General features: G+C 45.9%; 1 protein-coding gene across 1 annotated transcript; it reads right to left on the bottom strand.

Annotated features, from left to right (window-relative positions):
- Positions 1-789: 789 nt before the first annotated feature.
- Positions 790-10,934, bottom strand: F2 (coagulation factor II, thrombin). The gene is made up of 14 exons (XM_041460181.1): positions 10,667-10,934; positions 9,599-9,762; positions 8,631-8,655; positions 8,372-8,422; positions 7,790-7,895; positions 7,578-7,708; positions 5,670-5,966; positions 5,202-5,315; positions 4,803-4,926; positions 4,154-4,321; positions 3,655-3,828; positions 3,360-3,538; positions 2,055-2,125; positions 790-1,308 (listed from the first exon to the last, which is right to left on the bottom strand). Exons 1-14 carry the CDS (start codon positions 10,743-10,745, stop codon positions 1,165-1,167), a joined length of 1,827 nt encoding a protein of 608 aa, XP_041316115.1. The 5' UTR covers positions 10,746-10,934; the 3' UTR covers positions 790-1,164.
- Positions 10,935-18,561: the final 7,627 nt, after the last annotated feature.

Here is an 18,561-nt window from a genome sequence, read left to right as displayed (position 1 = left end):
TAACAAGTCAATATGAACAGTGACTTTCTCCAGAAGCTGTATGGTCCTGGTTCCCATCTTTTGTCACAGATTATTTGATAGTAGTAAAGGGGTGAGGCTTAACATTTAAACATTAGAAGGGCTAAACATTTTCAGTGTTCAGTGTATGTGGTTATCAATGACTTTAAACAGTCATGAAACTTGAGATGTTAAGGTTTTTTCCTTCAGATTTTTTTCAAAGGTTGGTTTTTGTGCTTTATTTGGGCAAAAATCTCATTATTGTCTTAGTAGAAAATTGGGCTGAACAAATTGGGTGGTCAAGAATTTGTTTCCTGCTGTACTTCTGGGTCCTCAGTGGTCCACAAATTCCTGCTAAAGAGGAGTTTATGAAAGACTGAAGCTTGTTCTTGGAGAGATCCCTAAACAGCCTTTATAACACAAGCAAACAGGTGTAGTGCACGATGTTTTCATTGCAGGCTTTGACAATTACCACATTAATTGCTTCCTTCAGAATCTTGCTGTGCAGGTGGAAAGTACACAATGAGCACCCAGCACCACCTACTGTGTAGGATCTTACTGGAAGTGCTGCTTAATGTATTCAAGCCACTATTCCTTTGTAGGATGAATTGCACACAGTGGTGCTGGTATTTATTGCTGGCTGTTGTAGCTGTGAACATGGTTTGTCTGATCAAAACAGCTTCTAATTGCTTTACTTTTGACATTGGTGTTTTGTGGAATGCTACAGGTGCTGTAGGGTGGTTATCTCTGGTACATACATGAGTCAAAAACTAGAACAGAATATTAGTTGTCTTGAAGGGAGGAAAGGGATAGTGCATGAGGGCATAGTCTTGCTTGCTGTGACTGACAAGGCCATTATGTGAGGTCCAAAACCTGTTGATTATAGCTGGTGGAAGGGAGGGGAATTTGTAAGTACAACAGGTAATTAGCAGTATAGCTAGTGCTGTGGTACTCCTGGCTACTGTCATGACTTAGATACAACTGCTGCTAAACTCAGGATGAATAAAAGGAAGAAGATGGGTTTCAGAGCTTTTATTTTCAAGAGCTTTTATTTTCCTTTTGTCAAGTTGTAAGGATATAACTTGTTTTACTTCAGGATCTTCTCTGCTTATGTTTTAAAGTGGAACACTGTAGCAAAACTGAGACCAGGCAAGGTAAATGCTTCATCTATCGCCCATGATTTTCGATGACTTTTCGTATCCACTTTTTTAGGCGGAATACATGAGTGTAAAATCCGTATTTGCCATCTCTGTCACAGCCTTCTCCCCATGAAACTATTCCCACTTGATACCAACGGTTGTCATCTGGGTTCTGAAGTAAAGAAAAAATGGGATTGGCACAAAGAGCAAAAGACCTTGATGGAATCACAGAATCATTAAGGTTGGGAAAAACTTCCAAGATTAAGTCCAACCTTTGACCAAACACCACCATGTTAACTATACCACAGCACTAAATGCACTCTTTCAGTGAAGAAATGCTTCCTGATGTCCAGCTTTAACCTCCCTTGGCTCAGCTTGAGGCCATTTTCTCTTGTCCTTTGCTTGACAGGAAGAAGAGGCCGAGTGCCACCTAGCTACAGCCTCCTTTCAGGAGATCTCCCCTGAGCTTCCTTTTCTCCGGACTAAACAAGCCCAGCTCCCTCAGCCACACCTCATAAGACTTGTGCTCTGTATTGTTTAGCAGTTTGGTTGCCCTCTCTGATCTAAACCTTGGATGTGCCTCAGTCTGTTTAATGATGGATGCTACTTTGTGATTCAGACTGGCATCTCCAACAGAGTTTGTTGGAGTAATTTTGTCTCTACTCTTAAATCTCTAATTAAGAATTGGCCATCACTCATGCGTCCTGCAGGTGATCTCCCAATATGCTGAGAGCTCAGTACAGAAATGGGGCTGGATGACTGCAGGATTCATCTCCATTGCTCACTTTGGGCATGTGCTGGGTTTGCTTCAGCCACTCAGCAGTGGCTCAACTCTGCTGCTTTTTTTTAGAGTATGAATTTCGGCACAGAACAAACCTATCTTCGTGTGTCTTATAAGCTTGAACTTGTTGAACATACCTTCATTACAAAAGGTCCCCCGCTGTCCCCTTCACAGGCATCTCCTCTCTTTGGCGCGTCAGGACTGTAACCTGCAGGCAAGAAGAATGAACATTTGACTGCAGGGGGTGTGGCTGTGTTGGCCATGTTTTCTTTAAGGCTTTGGGATAAATAGCTTAAATGTTTTGGGACCCATGAGATTGCTGATTCTGTCAACTTGGACTTCTGTTTCTCATATATGTTAAAATTCTAACTTTGCATCTGTCTTTGCAGCATTCTTGAATCTACCCTCTGTTTTTTCATCAGATTTGCTGTTAGTGTCAGTTGCACTGACACCGTACAACAGCTACAGCTTGAGCTACTGTGCTTTTCTTGTCTTAGAAACTTATTTGTAATAATCCATCTTCCCTCTTCTTCTATTTACTACAGAAATTCACTGTTATCCCCACTTTCACTTTCCTGTCACTGTAAGTTCTGCTTTTCATCTCCCCAGCTGTCTTCCTGAAGTATCACTATGAAGAGGAAGAGGATTTCATTCATTCCTGATGAACTGGATAGTATCTCTGCACGTTCCTATCACCTGTGTCTTCATTTTTTTCTGTATGTCTGCATCTCAGCTATTTCATAGAATGTTGTCTAGAAAGAGAATCCATAAGAGCTCTTTGTTTTCAGCACACTCGTGTAATTGGCTTCTATCCTAACTCAAGCAGGCGCATGCGTTTAGATGCAAGCAGCACAAATTTAGTAAAAAATCTCAAGGCTTGCTTGTAGGAACTGATAAAGTCTGCACAAATGAAGAATATAGCAGAAACTATTAAACTGGTACATAAATCCATAGTCTCTTGGTAACTTGAATTCTGTGTCTACTTCCCTTCTCAATCAAAAAGGGTATGATGTTAGAAGAGTTTTAGGAAGGTAGGAGCCTTCAAAATTTGTGGCTATAAGTATGAATGGGCTCCAAAAGATTGAGACAAGCTAGTAGGTAGGATAATAGGTGCGCAGCCTTTAATTTAGGAAGTCACTGAACTGCTCTCTGTACTGATGAAAAGATAATTTTATTTGTGCTTAGTTCTCCCACAGCTACTGCTGCTACATAGTACCATTAGACTAATGCCTGACACAGGTTGGTGTTGCAAACTTTATTCCTAGCTTTAAGTTCTCCAGCTTTCCTGTCTGAGAGCTGAGAAATTTTTTATCATGGGAAAATTCTTTGTGGAGGGCATTTGCAAATTTATCAGAAAGTAACCTTGCTGCATGAGTCACACCAGGAGCTCAGAGCCCATGACTTCCTTGGCAGGTTGTGCCTGTGACTCCAGTGTTACTTACCTGCACAGAACATGTTGTCAGTGACTTTGACTCTGGTGGATGCCTTGCAGGTACTTTGATCTACTATGGGCACATTGACTTGTTGCAGAACTGTGGGCAAGTTGGAGGGGCTGGTGGCCCATGTTTCTTTCAGGTTTCCCCAGCCACTTACCCTCCCTTTGTAACCTGCCAGCATCAGCCTGTGGAAGGAAGCACAAGTATAATTAAATGTATTGTAACAGCTTTCTTCTGCCTGGCACTCTCACTGCAAATAGCCTTGAGAAGTCATGTTTTTCTCTCTCTCTCTTCTCCTCACCTCTGCACGACCTCTTTGGTAGGCAGGCAGACAGGATGGATGTAGTCACTGAAGCTCACGGGTCTCTTTAAGTGCATGAGTGCAATGTCTCGGTCCATGTTCTCTTTCCAGTTGTACTTGGGGTGGATGATGATTTTATCCAACAGAGCAATCTTCTCTTTATTCTTTTCATATCTGAAATAGTTATGAAGGAAAGAACTCGCTGTACAGTAGCAGCTGAGAGTCTTCTGGAGTTTATGATACTCTCAGCTTTGTACCCTCTGAGACAATGCTGTCTTTACATAGGAGCACCCTTTTAGATTTCCCAGGCTTCCTTGCTCCCTTTCAACCTTCAGGATCAGCAAGAGCAACAAATGACAGCCCCATTAGATCCTGTTATTGAGAGGCATGTAACATTAGTTATAATACTTCTGTGGATACTGAATGACAGCCCAACTCCAAAGTATCTCGTTACTTCAAGAGGAGGTCTAGTTCCTTCTCACTTCATTCAGACTCTTACTTTGCTCTTATGTGCTTGCCAATCCGCACCAATATGTCATTTGTAGTTAAGTTCTTGTCCCAGGGTGGATAAAAAAGACAATGAGCAGCAGTTAGGATCCAGCTGTCACTGATGAGGCTGGCACCACACAGCAGCTCCTGAGGAGACTTTTTGTAGAGCATCACCTGCCTGAGAGATGAGGAGGAAGGAACCCCTTAGCAGGACTAAATGGGTCCTGGTGTCTTGCAGAAAGTGCAGATCTGGCAGTGAGCAGGAAACAGCATTGCTCTATACAGACAAAACTGAGTGAGTAGCTCTGTAGCAGAAGTTTTCCCTGGACATGTATATCCTATGCAGTAGGCCATTTACCCTATTTCTTTTACCGGAAGAATTTTCTCATCCTTTTCATTCCAGCAAAGCTGGAAAGAGGAAGACATGAAGATGAAACACTCCAACACACTTGCTTTCTCCGGTGGTTGCATACTTGATTCAAGAGGTGAGTTTCTTTCCAGCTTTTTAGTACTGCTCTGTCAACCACTTGGAGAAGCTTTGACTAGAATCTGTAATTTATGCACGCTGTCTAAGATAGGAAAGCCCTTTTATTTCTATCTGCTTGAGCTGAAGAGAAGGAAGATACAATTACCAGAGACTATGCAAAGACAATACTTACCAGGGGGCGCTGCCAACTTCTGCGTCAACCCCACTGACAATTCTTCCTGCATAGGATTCCAACAGCTCCCTCTCACTTTTGTCTGTTATCTTTTTCTTCTCAAATAAAGGACGAGTGCCACAATCTGAAAGCACAAGCAATCTGGCTTTGCTACTTACCTGATTTATAGTGGAGAACTCTTGTCTGCAGTCAGCATGCAAAGCTGGAAGCTCTTAGAAAGGAAGTGCTTACTAGCTCCATGATTGGAACTGGATATTGACTTCTGAGAGTTCTTCAAGGAGTTTAAATATCTTCCCCTGCTTTTAACAGCTTTTGGCTAGCTTATGTTTCTGAGGAACAGTGAATGGGAAGAAGCTACAGCCCTTCTGCAAACATGCTGTACCTAGAGTTTTTGCTCACCTGCTTCACCTGAACCAAAAGTTTTTTCATCAAAGAAGGGTTTGAACTCTTTAGGAATAGTAGAACGTCCTGCCATTCCCTCAAACTCTTGGTTCTCATCTTCTAGCGAGCTGTCTGAGAGATGGAAAGACAAACAAGGCAAAAGGCTTAAGTGTAGTTGCCATAATAATCAGCAATGTAAATGTTCCTTTCCCCACATCAGGGTCTGATGAAGTTTTAAAACAATAGTGCTCTTTTTAATGTGCCTTGTCCACCAGTGTGAGTTTTCAGGGAGAACACCTGGGAGAGGTAACAGTGCTATGCACCTGAGGCAGGTTAGTATATGTGATATATGGACAAACAAGACTCCAGTGTGCATGGTGCATGTACATCCTTGTCTATTCCTTCCAAGTCAAGCACTTCATATTACTCCAGTTATTTGCCACTGCCTCAAATATGTGCCTACCCAAACCTATGCAGACTTCTCACCGCAGTAGTGCAGATCACAGTAGTCAAAGTAGGGTGATTCATCTATGACACACCAGGCACCCTCGTCATCTCTGTCTGGATTCCGACAGTAATTCTCCTGCAGCTCCACTTCTGGGTCAATTTGTTTTCCATGAAGCACCTCTTTGGCTTTCTCAGAGTTCCATGGCAGACACTTAGCTCCAGACACAGTGACTGAGAGAGTCCCTGTGTAAAGCATGCCTTTCTCTGGGTCACAAGGCTCTGTTGGTGCAGGTTCTACGGCCCGTGGAGTAAATGGAACTGTTGTTCTGTCTTCACCTGGAAAGACAGAGAACTTGTGATTTAAGCCACAGCTGTGCATTCAGAAGTGCTATTAGCAAGTAACACCAGAGCCCCTTTACTGAAGCAGAGTTCCATGGTGCCTCCCGTTATGTGTAGGAACCCCCACTGTGTTTCCATGCATGTGGTGGCCCTCTAAAATATTGCAGTGTCAGAGATGGTTCAGCAGTATGTGAAGTGAGGCTGGCACTATTCATCACACTTCTCTTTGTCACTAAGATATGAGGAACAATTTTGTGTTTCCTTCTGGGCCATCTTTGAGAACCAGCTCAAGGAATGGATAGGTGTTTCAGGCATCATCATTCTGCTGTATTAGCTCCATCAACACCTTATTCTAAAATGCATAACTGGGCCATATTTGGGGGAGCCTTTTACTGTGGTATTCTACTAAATTTGCAAATTTAACTTTTGCCAATGTTTCTAAATCTAATGATAAGTGAAAAATTTCCCTGCAAGACTTCTCACGCTTTTTCTTGCAAGTGTCCTAATGACTGCAAGTTTTAAGCAGCATTTCCTGAAGGAGTGGGTACTCAATCTCTTTTGGCTTGGCCTCAAGGGGCTTTCTCCTTGTGCACAGCAGGAGTCCCCATGTGAAGAGAGACCCCGTTTGACTATTCACTGTGGTACACAACAGCCACTGGGCAAGTAGCACTCACCTTTATCAGTGGGGCTGCTTCTGTTTTTTGACTCATGTCAACATGATTATAAAAGAACTGTGCACAATCCCAAGGCTTTTCTAATCCTGCTATAGCCATGTACATGCAAGTGTAACTGTAAAATATTGCTGGTCAGAAATTAACTGGTGAACAGAGTAGCACAGGTGCCTGATGGCCTCAAAGCAGAGCAGTATTTCTTCTGTTTGTTAGATTCTGCAGACCAGAGCAATGGTAATCGCTTTTGAAATTTCAAAATACCCCATGTCAAAATGGTTGCTGACCTCTACGTTTTGCTTATGAGTTGTTGCTTCTAGTCTCTGTTTTTGGAAGAGAAACTTCTGCTGTGTGAGAAGGTTCTCTCCTTTACCAATACTTCTGAGACAGAGGCCAAGCCCCAGGGGAGATGGCTGTGTACTAGGGAGAAATGGGAATGTTTAAGTGTAGGGGGATGATCCTCCACATTCAGTTCAATGATGAGAGAAGGGCATCTTCTCTTTACTTGAGATTGTGAGTATTAGACTGCACACCTCCACAGGAGAGAATGTTAAGGCAGGCAGTCAAGCACAAACTGTAGTTATTTTGTCCTAAAGGTAGGAATTCAGACCAAAAAACATTATGACTCATGGCTGTAACAAATTAGAGATAACTGGGCCAGGATTTTGGGATGACTGACTAGAAAGTACTGTAGTACATTCCAGGGTACTGCTGACACTGGTTTTAATTTAGATCTAGATTAGTATAATCTAGAGAAAACAGCTTGTTATGTATGGGCAACTCAGTGACTTTTCTTCCTCAGCTCCTTTACCCTTTAAGATGCAGCTTCTCTACTCCTACTGCCCTCTGTTCATGTAAGCATTCCCCCTCCTTAACCCTTGACTGCTTTAGCGTCAGTCTCAGTGCAGTGTTTTGCTGTGAGTGAAGTGCTGGGACATACCACACACGGGGATAGGACACGCCTCCCGTTCTACCGTTGGGTCTCGGGTATAGCACCATGGGCCTTCTGAGTTGTTGTCTGGGTTCCTGCAGTAGTTCTCAATGAGGGTGGGATAAATGGTGGCATTAAATCTATGAGAGACCAAGCTGGTTAGGCTAAGAAGGAAGGACACCCCAGAGGACCCTTAAAGGGATATGCAGAAGCGAACTTACTTAGGAATATGTGGATATTTGCTTGTCCACACTTGACATTCAGTCCCAGACTTGGTTTGGCTAATTGTTCCCCGATAGTTCTGGCCCAGCCCAAGAGCGCAGTTACCTGTCAAAATCCCAACACAGTGTAAGCCAGTCAGTGGAACTGGATGTTGCATTTTTCAAGGTCATGTCCCTTTAACTTTTGCTGGGTGCATGAGCCTGCAATAGCAGAGGTATTTTCCTGTGAGAAGAGCACACAGCCTAAGCTTTCTCTGCTTCATCAGAAGGAGTTATCCCTGAGGGCTCTGTGCTTTGCTTTGGCTCAGAGCCTTTCTGAGAGGCTGCTCACACCTGACTGTGTCACAAGGATAAGGATATTTACCCTGTGCTATTTCAGTGCACAAACCAGATTGTTTGTTGAAGTGATTACTGGGGAAATAAAGAGTAAGAAATAATTTCAGATTCATCCCCTGGTATGTTTCTTTAAAATTAGATGGCTTCTCCAACATCAGTTTAATTTTTTTCTGTACAATCTCTGCAGGAAGCAAGTTCCTGGCACTCACTGTATCAAGGAGATTGAGGTCAGCATGAAGTTCATACCTTCTAGACAAGCATCCAGAACTGCCCTGGACTTTCCCAGGCCCTGACATACTAGCAAAATAAGAAGAAAGAGACAAATTATATGAAAGAAATCCAAATAAGCATCTTCATTTGAACCAGTTTATCATCTAGAGACAAAACACAAGTGCTTAGCACTGGAAAGTGAGCTCTTAAAAGAGGGAGCCATCTCTCCAGGATGAGACAGTGGATAAGGGATAACTAAGGGATAACAGTACTTGCAAGACTCAAAACAACTTACCTTGGTATTTTGACCAAAATATGTCCTGTAAAAAAAAAATAAAAAAAATTTAGGGACACAGAACATCAAACCTTTCTTGGCTACTGCTATTCAAACCAGTAAGAGAACGTCCCATCACAGCAAAAGGAAAGACTAACCTAGCTCTGTTTATACCAATTACTGTGGAGTCAAAGCAAAAAAATACGATACAAAACCACATTCCCACACATCAGACTCGGGAATCAAGACAGTGCTGTTGTATCTGAAGAGACCAAAGATGTTTACAACCTTCATCAAAGTGCAGTGGGCTACAGTGCAGAAGTCCAAGCAGCTGGACCTGGAATTTCTAAGGCCACAGATCACATGTAGGTATTGCTCATCTCTGCCATGCAGCCTGAGGCCGATTGCTATTGAAGTACTCCAAAGAGGTAGTGTCTTGCTGGCTTAGGCTCCTAACTGTTTATCTGTTGGTTTTTTTGGGGTGTGAAATTCTACAGGGACACCAGCCTTGGAGCTAGGAGCAAATCCCAAAAGGATGCAGCACAAATTTGGCAGAGTGAGTCTGGAAACCAGAAAAAATGACAGGTTGTGCAAAAAAGTTTCAGCTCAAGGGAGTCTGAGGAACCCTACCTGGGAGTAGTCAGTGTTTTGACTACTATGCCAGTGCATCTGTGAGTGTCTGGGATAGCAGTTCGCATGTGGGGTACCATGCTGAGCTAGAGAAAGATGCTATTCAGGACCAATGGCACCTTGTCACTTCATGCATAGAGAGGGAGAGAAAAGAACATGAGCTTTCAGGTGTATTCCCTGCAGTGTCTCAAGGAGGGAAGCTCCCTAAGGAAGCCTGAGCTTGCCATGGGGCATGCACTCATCAGCCTCATCTTTTAGTTCACAGAATTGAGTATTACAACCCTGGCCCCTGGTGGTGTGGGCAACCTGCTGGTGTGTCCCTACAGAGGCTGGCTGGGGGAATGTTTCCTGGTACGTACCGTCTGATCGGTGGATTCCAGGGCTTCGAAAGCCTCCTCATAACTGCATATCTCCTCCAAGCACTCTCGCTCCAGGTTTCCCTTAAGCATCTCTTCTAGAAATCCCTTGTTGGCACGTCGGTGGCGCTTGAGCAGTGACAATGCCTGCCCCTTTTCCAGGAAAACTATCAGGTCAGAACACTGCCAGTCAAAGGGCTGCTCACAGCCAGAGGGCACCTTTGTCTCCCCTTGCAGTTTCCAAAAACCCCATGCAGCTGATGTGGTGATCCCACAGCCCAGTCACCCCCAGGACACCATACAGAGAAGAGAAGCCCTGTCAGGTCTACACTTGATGATCAGAGCAAATTCTCTGGAATTCATCCCGTCACAGCTCACATCCCTTATAAGGAACAGAAGTGAGAGGAACATGGCTTCCTCAGCAAAGCTGCTTTGCTCATTTGCATTTAGATAGAGGCTTGTTTGCTTTGAGCCTGCTGCTGTCCCTGGCCCCAGCCACTGTATTTCTGTCTTGCAAGTCTCAGATCACTGTGATAGGCACAGATTTGTTCCATTTCATATTCAGAGCCTCTGATTTGAGACCTGGAGACAGGTCTTCCCCTACACAGTAGTGGGTCTGAGAGAACTTAACCTCATGTTAAGAAAAGGCATTTAGAAGCTCTAATAAAAGGAGCAGTGAGCAGGAAGGCAGCATATTTTGTATGACCTAAAGTTTTGATAAGGGACAGCTGGGAAGGCAATGGAGAATTAAAGTCACGTAGGTCAGCAGAGAAACTCTATCTCCAAAAGCCCCATGGTTATGTTAGACTTGATCCTGGACTAAGCCACAGTCTCCTCCCTGCCATTTCCGAGGTGACCCATAAAATCCACTGACTTGCTGTCACCAGCTGACAGATGCAGCTGCATCCTCCTATGTTCACTCCATTCTCAGCATCCTTTTGCTCCCAGCTTCAAGCTTTTAGCCTGTCCTCCTGACTTGAGGAAGAAAACTTGCCACCTGTGTTACCCCTGGAAAGAACTATTCCCGTCTTCCTCCTGTCATCTACTGGTACTTCTGCCCTCGAGTCTTACCTCCAGCATGGCTCAAGGTGAGGTGCAGAAGGCTGGAGAGGAGCAGGCCCCTCAGTATGCTGGTTTTGGTCTGCGCCATGCTGTACAGCCCTGGCTGCGGGGGAATTGCAAAGGAAGCAGAATAAGCAGAGTCACAGCCCTGCTGGGTTAATATTGAACCAGAATGAAGAAACACGACTCCAGGTCATGGTGTGTCAGGGACAGTGGAACTCTTATCCCTCCTCTCTTGGCATCTCTCTCTCCTGTCAGAGCACTTTTGTTTCCTTACTTTAAGCTTCCTATTTCATATCTGGGATGATGGCATGAGTAGCAAAAGGACAAGTTTGTCCCTTGCTACAGGGCACAGGGAGAACTCGGGCCAGAGAGAGGTACCTCTGCCAGCTCACAGCCATCCCAGCCAAAGAGCTTGCTCCTTTTCCCTGGCTTTGCTCCTGTGCAGCCCCTGGCACCATCACTGCCTCCCCATCATGCTGGTTCGGGTCCCTGCCACTGACTCTTCTCAAAGGCTGTACTCTAGCAGCCTCAAACACAGGAAGACTTTGAGATCTTAGCCATTCCCAGTCCTTCTCTTTTTAGCTGCAAGCCCCCCTGATTCTCCCTAGTGCTCAGTTGTCTTTCCTTCCTGCAGTTATCAGCAAGCTCAGCCTCAGCTATTTTGGCACCACAACACACAGCTTCAGTGCTCCCCCTTCTCCCTTGCCCATGACAATGAGCAGAAAGGGTGCCTTTGACAGCCCATTTGAAATTTAGATCTTCCTCCCAGTTAGGTTAGTTAGCAGTGCCATTGGCAGTGCATTCTTCCCGATGCCTTATAATTCCCAGCTGACTGGAGGAGGATGAAGCAGCATGAAGGCTGGGCTCCCCCTTTTCTTCCCCCCATAGTGGAACGTACTAAAGTCCATCCAAAAGGAAACAGAAACTATGACAAGCAGGGAGCTAGCACACCCAAAACCAGCCAGGAAAACAAGGGCTTCCAGGAACAGGGAGAGAGGAATGGTCTGGATGTCATGACATCAGCTATTAAGTCAAGAAGTGGACTACCAGAGCTCAGAAGGCTCTAATGATTGCTACAGCAAGCAGACTATTGGCAAGACTGGAGAAAGAGGGCAATGTGGGGGTAGTCTCGGGAATTGCCAGCAGGGAACAAAAGTGCTTCCTGCCAGCAGAGAGCATATTTTGTGCTGTGCCTCTGTGCAGCTGATACATCTGTAATGTTTATCTCCATAGAAGGAGTGCAAATATTAGCATTAGGGTGGCTGAGGAATGACTCTGGACACTGGTACAAAGAGCAGTTGCAGAGGCTTCCTTCCTCACATAAGAGTGTCTCCTGTTTTCATCCACACACATCTCTATTCCTCGCTCTGGATTTTGGAGAGGCGCCTTTAGGAATGGCTGGGATTCCCTGGGTGGAGAGTGTGTGAATGGGATTAGACACAACCCTAGAAATACCCATGTTACTTAGCAGGGGAAATGGCATTTAGGCAGAGAGCACAGGCAGGGACAGGGAAAAGCACAAACAAGACCGGTGAGATCAGAGCTGCTGCTGTGTCCCACACAGCCACCTCCACTCCTAACTGGAGGAGGAGCAGCTTTCAATCTCCTCAATCACTTTAATTTCTGCATCTCTGTCTCTTCTTTATAATAACCAGGCAGCATTTACACTGTAGCTTAAGTCAAGGTTGTTATATTTATGCATAGATTTTTACCCTCTTCTTGTCTTTCCTTTAAAGGAAAGGTCTTACCACCTTCCATGGGATCATGCAGAATATAAAGCTAACTTTAAGCATCACTACAATACAGCAGTTAAGTTTGGTTATCAGACAGGTATGAATATCTTCTAATACCTACCTATGCCATCTTCTTTAAACATTACTTTTGCTCTGGTTCCTGCTTAAGCATTTGTTTGAAAAACCCTTACTGAAACTGATGATGATTCTGTCACTATGCCTGTCTGCTTCTTGTCCAGCTGCTGTTCTTCTTTCCCCCGTGATACAAGACAAACCCACCTATCAGGGCAGCTAGGCTGTTAACTGTAACTGCTGAAACCTTTTATTTCTAGATTACTCAAGGCTACATCTATCACTTAGGTGTCTTCTATTTTTTCACTTTTTGCTTTGTAATTGGAGATTTTCACTACATCCTGGGACATTTTGCAGCCTTTTCTGGTGTCTCACTGCAATGTTAGTAATTAAAGATCCTGACTCGTCACATTGTGGCCTTTCTCATTCTGTCATGTGCTTCTAGGGCTCCTCTCTGTTTCTCCCATTCCTGTGGTTAGCCTCTGCAGCAGCACAGCACGGATCAGCTATCACCTCTCCAGGGGTGTGACTTCCACCCCTCCAACATTTAACTCTTACATTCCTGCAAGCAAATTTTTATAATTTCATTTTCTTTCTGTCTTCACTCACCCATGAATGATGGATGCTATTTTCTTTGTTAGGACAAGAGAGTTAAGATACCTTTACCATCCAGCGTTAGGGCTTGTAACAAAGGAGTCTCGATCTCTTTCCTTCTATGTGTTGATTTGTCTTTTTAAGTAAAGAAAGCCTTTGGCAATTTTTTTTTTCCTGTGTAACTACTTTTTCAACTTCCAGGGAGCAGAATATGGCCCATTTTCTTTGAGCTTGGTCTGTGATGGATAGTTTGCTTGTTCAGTAGTTGAGGCATTTATCAATCTGTTCCTAAAGTGAGTTATACAATTTAATCAAAGCAACACCTTGGATACAATCAGAAAGATGAAACCCTTATCCCTTCACACGGGGGTTTCCCCTATCACTGAGGGCCAGGGAGCTGCCAGGTGGGGGAGGATTTCAGGACCCAGAGAATTGTCTCCTTCCCTTGCAGCCTGTTCCTTTTCATTCAAACACCTTGGTCAGGTTTAAGCCAGTTTACAAGTTGGCTAGGGAGTGAACCCTGACACCACCCTGAGGTTTAAATGTAACATTTGTGTGCATGCCTGACACCTGGTGTCACCCTGCCAGCAGGAAAGACCCCAATCATCCAGAAGACCTTGGCACTTGTCACCCAGGAGTGTTGCAGCAGCACCCCAAAGCTTTGGTGAAGCCCTGCCAGCATAGTGGACTTCATTACCCAGCAGAGCTGTGTGCTTGCAGCTTGAACCTGTACTGGCAATGGGTGCACAAGATCTCCAGCCAGCTGGGCAATCCACATGTCTGCTGTCCTGACACATAGCCTTCACTGGCACTGAAAGGCAGCATGCTGTGTAACTGCCCCCATGCCAGGCAGGCACACATCCTTTTCCTTGCTATCCTTCTTCCCTTCTCACCAGCTTCCTGACAACTGCACCAAATGTAATGCACTGGCATGAGGGCTTGTTATGGATCCCAATAAAAAAGGCACTCAGAGCCCACAATGTAGTCATTAAAATACCATTTGCTGGACATAATACAAGAAAGGGTATGGCATTAGATAATCCCATACCCCTTCAGATGCTGCAAACACCAAGCTACACAGCACTGCACAGCTATCCAGTCAGGCCACGGCACCCTGTATGGATCCCATCCATGCTGAGGTTCACCAGCACCATGGTCTTTAGGGCTTTTATAGGAATTTCTTAGGAGTAAACAACTTTATGCATCATTTTGCTGTCAAGAAAAAGGTTGTTCACATGAGAACATGCTGTTTCTAAGACAAAGACATGGTGGTGGCATCATCACCAGGGGCCCAAGGGAATCACCTATGGGCTCCTCAGAATTAGGCAGCTAAGCTTTTCTTGCAGCCAGGTGATACGTGCAGCACAGCACAGACATGCTCCCACCTACTCAGATCAACTGTCAGGTGAACAATGTTTCTTTGAAGACCTCCTATTCATAATTGCTTCTTCTACTTCTCTCCTGTTACTTTGGAATAAAGAAGCAGATCAGCCATTTAGGCAATAGGGGTCTGGGTTCTCTCTGCCCCTTCCCCCCATTGCTCCCCCTTCTCTCCCAGTTCTGCTGTGACAGAGGGCACATGCTTCAAACACAGCAAACGAGCCCAGCTCCAGTGAGAACATTCCGCAGCTGTGTCAATATTTGAGTTTGGATAGGCACAAAGAGAGAACAGTAGGAAGCACTGCACCTTCAAATACAAGCCCACTCACATGCCTGTGCTCCAAGCACTCAGGGAAGACTTAGCTTGCATGCCCCTGTAGAGAAAATAATTAAAAATTAGGATACCCAAAGGTTTATCAACTGAATTCACCTTCCATCTTTACATCACATCAAAGTGTCATGGATCCTTGTCTGCAAACACGTCATAAAAGTTAATGAAAATAAATTTAATGTAGAAACCACAAAGAGCAGCTTTTAGGAGTATCACATAACTGCATTCATAGCACCCCAAAAGGGAACTATTCTACTTATGATTCTCTGGTGCCTTGTGCAGTGGGCATAAGAAACCCAGAGAATTTAAAGCTACTAAGAAAGACTAAATTTAAAAAATTAGAGGAATTGCAGATGTTTGAGAGGCATAAGACAGAGAGCAATAGCTAAAACTGAGGATTCAGCAAATCAAAGTGGTGTTCCTATAACAGGTGGAAAGGGAGTGCAGAACAGGCAAGTCTCAAAGACCTGTTAGGTCTGGTATTGTCAGCTCTTCCTAGGAGGTCAAGTTCACATAGCTGTGCACTTCATTCCTGCAACAGGACTCATTTACAGCAGCATGCCTCAGTTGGCAAACAGGGACTGAAGAAGATGGAGCAGAAGGGATATTGGGATGTAGTTGTGGCAGTTCTGTCTTTTAATGTTTTGGTGCAGGGATAGGAGAGAAGGGAAGAGAGGAAGCAAGAATGTGTGAAGAGAAAAAAGGGAAAAAATTATTGAACCCAGTATGAATGTGGAGAGGAAATGGAAAATCTATCGGGGATGAACTAGTCAACCTTTATGTGGAGAGGTGAGGAGCCTTTCAGCTGGGGACACTGAAAATTGCACAGTGAGACACAAAACTACCCTTTTCATGTCCTCAGACAGACTGTCCAGTCACCATAAGCGAAGGAGACTGACAGCAAGCAAACCAGGTGACAGCAGAGAAGACACTCAGCCCTAGCTCCAAGGCAGGACTTTGCTTCTGCTAATTGTGAAAAATGCTCTTCATATTACAAGCTACCTTGTAAACACTTGGAAAGCTGCTTACCAGTAATGTCTGGCACCAGCATGAGCTTCAAATGATCAGAAGCGATGCTTAGCTCCAAGAATAAAAGTCCAGGAAAGCACATGAATAGCAACGAGTAATTAAAAAACTTGAAAGGAGGGCACTGTTCAAAGTCACTCCTTTGAGACTTTTCCTGCCTTCCCCGCAGTGCACTGTCACTGACTGACAATGTAACACAGGCAGAAGAGAAGCACTGCTCATTAATGCTGTGTCTTCTCTAGGAAGTTCTTCCCATCAACAACCAATGCCTTCTCTGTGCCAGGCCCAGCATGTGGCATGTGTAGGCTCATAACTTCAACGAGCAACTACTGCAAAGACTCACATTTATACAGGCAGTTGACTCCAAGACTGCTAATTCTGCCTGGGGCTGAGGCACAGGGCCTTGTTGCTAACAGAGATGAGAGAGCTAGATTTTATTTTGTTTTTTTTACCTTGTTTTAATAAGTAAAGAAGATCAGCCATGTACCAGTCTTGATCTCTACCACTTCTGCCACGGCTCCTGAAGCCCATCTCCTCCTGGATGATGACCACGTCACTCAGTGAGGCCTCATCCTGTGTCATAATGCATTTGTCCTCATGCTTGGAGAGGATGATTTTGATTATATCCTTTGCTGATGGACACATGGCCTTTGTCCTGTTTGCCCCAGGATCTGAGATCTGCCTTTAGACTAGTAAGTAGTAATACAGTGACTGCTGGCTGTGATCAGCAGCTCAGCCTCACTCAGTGGCCTCAGCACCTCCACCACGAGCAGGGTGAGCTCTGCCACAAGCCCCCCCTGCTGGCCCTTCCTCCATGTCTTCTTTCCTGCTGCCTCAGGTAGGCCCTGAGCAACTGAGGCCAATGTAGTGGCAAGCTCCTCAGACTCCTTTTACCACCTTGTGTGTGAGCACATGGTGCACAAGGCTCTGGGGAAGGGCGTAGCCCATGCCACAGAGCTCGCATTTGCAGGGATTACCAGCCAGGTGGGATTTCTGATGGCACCACAGCTTTGTGGCTAGGGTGTAGGACTTGCTGCACTGCTTGCAGGTGAAAGTGCACCACCCCACATGCAGGCACATGTGGTTGCACAAGGAGCTGGAATTGGCCAGGTGACACCCACATATGGCACAATCGCACCCCTTGGGATCAGCTGGCCAGTCCCAGCAGCCAAATGGATCTTCCTGTGCATGCAGAGAGAGAGCCAACATGCAAAGGCCTTGCCACACTGCTGGCAGGACAAGGGGTGCTGGCTGTTGTGCAGGACCTCATGCTCCTGCAAGTCTCTCTTGGGGCAGCAAACCTTGTTACACTGGGTGTACTGGAATGGCCACATGGCCCCGTGGGCCAATGTGTGGGTCTGGAAGCTCCCTTCTGAACTATAGCTCTTGCCACACTCTGTGCACAGGAGGGGCTTGTGGCCAGGGTGGACAAAGTGGTGCTTCTTGGGGTGGCAGAGCCACAGGAAGGCTTTATCATAATCCCTGGAGCACCACCTGTGCTTGATCATCCCCTTTTGGGACAGAGATTTTTATACAGGGGCCTGGGCTGCCAGAATAATCCTCCACCAGCTGTGTATACTCCTTCTGCCACTCGGGCCCCTGCAGTGAGACGTTCCCCCCATGCTCTGAGAAAGCCAGTTTGAAGGTTTTGGAAGCTTTGCTCTCCTTCTCACAAATCTCTACAGTCTCTCCTTCTGTAGGACTGACTGGGCTTCCTGCCCAATTGTCCTGCCACCAGAATCCTTCAAGCACTTCTGGAGTGAGCTGGCCAGAGCATGCACCTTGCATGGCTTGCCAACCAAGGGAGCACTGAATCAAACCCTACTTGAGGGAGGCAACAGATCCAGGTCTCCAGGACTTGCTACCTGGAGTCCCATTTCCACTTTTTTCTGCTGCAGATCTGGGATCCACAACCTTATCCAATTCTTCTTTGCACCTGCCACTGGTCTTGATGGTTGAGAAGGGCTCGACATGCTGATTCTCAGTCCCCAGCACTCTAGCTTGTCATGGCTCATGTTTGGAAGCTTCTTGCAGCCTGTGGAAATATTTGGTGGACAGCCTGCTAACAGGGTCACTGAGGACTGTGGTTTCATCAGCTGCTGGAGACTTCGGGATCCCCGCACAAACACAAAAGGCATGACCAAAAGGCATGACAGGTGAATTAAGGCTGGCTGTTATGTGACATGATTGCTGCTGGATAAGAGGAAGATGAACGCTGGAGACGGATACTCTGCTATGCAGTAATCCTGCCAGGAGAACCATTACTTTTATGATCTTTTTCCTTTTTAAACTGGGGAAGAAGAACGAATCTCTGTTTCCTCACCACAGACAGTACCTGTGCAGCATTCCTATTGTTTCACGACTAATATTTCTAGGACGTATTGTCACGACTGGTATAAAATAGGGCAACACGCTCTTTTCTCGGCTGGCAGCTCCTAAAAGCGATGCAGGGTCCGGACCGCCGTCCCGCAGGGCTGGAGGGCGCACACATGCCGGGGACAGCTGAAGGCGCACACCCGACGCTCGGGAAGGCCGGGCCGCTCATCCCACCCACTCTGGGCCTCGGCACGCACCTACGAGGGGCTCTGCGGCGGGGCTGGCTCGGGTCCCCCGCGCCTCCGCAGCCGCCCCCTCGGCCTCGGGCGCTCCGTGCCGGCGGAACGCTGCGAGGGAGCGGCGGACGCGCCCGGACGGCGGCCGCGGCGGGGCGGCGAGGGGTGCCCGGGGAGCGCGGCCGGGCTCTGCCTGCAGCAGCGGGGCCGGCG

The sequence above is a fragment of the Pyrgilauda ruficollis genome, unplaced genomic scaffold, assembly GCF_017590135.1.
Source record: "Pyrgilauda ruficollis isolate IOZ18807 unplaced genomic scaffold, ASM1759013v1 scaffold14, whole genome shotgun sequence".
In the NCBI taxonomy this organism is placed as follows: Eukaryota; Metazoa; Chordata; class Aves; order Passeriformes; family Passeridae; genus Pyrgilauda; species Pyrgilauda ruficollis.
The sequence above is the reverse complement of the archived record's forward strand: the minus strand, read 5'-3'. Positions and strand labels throughout refer to the sequence as shown.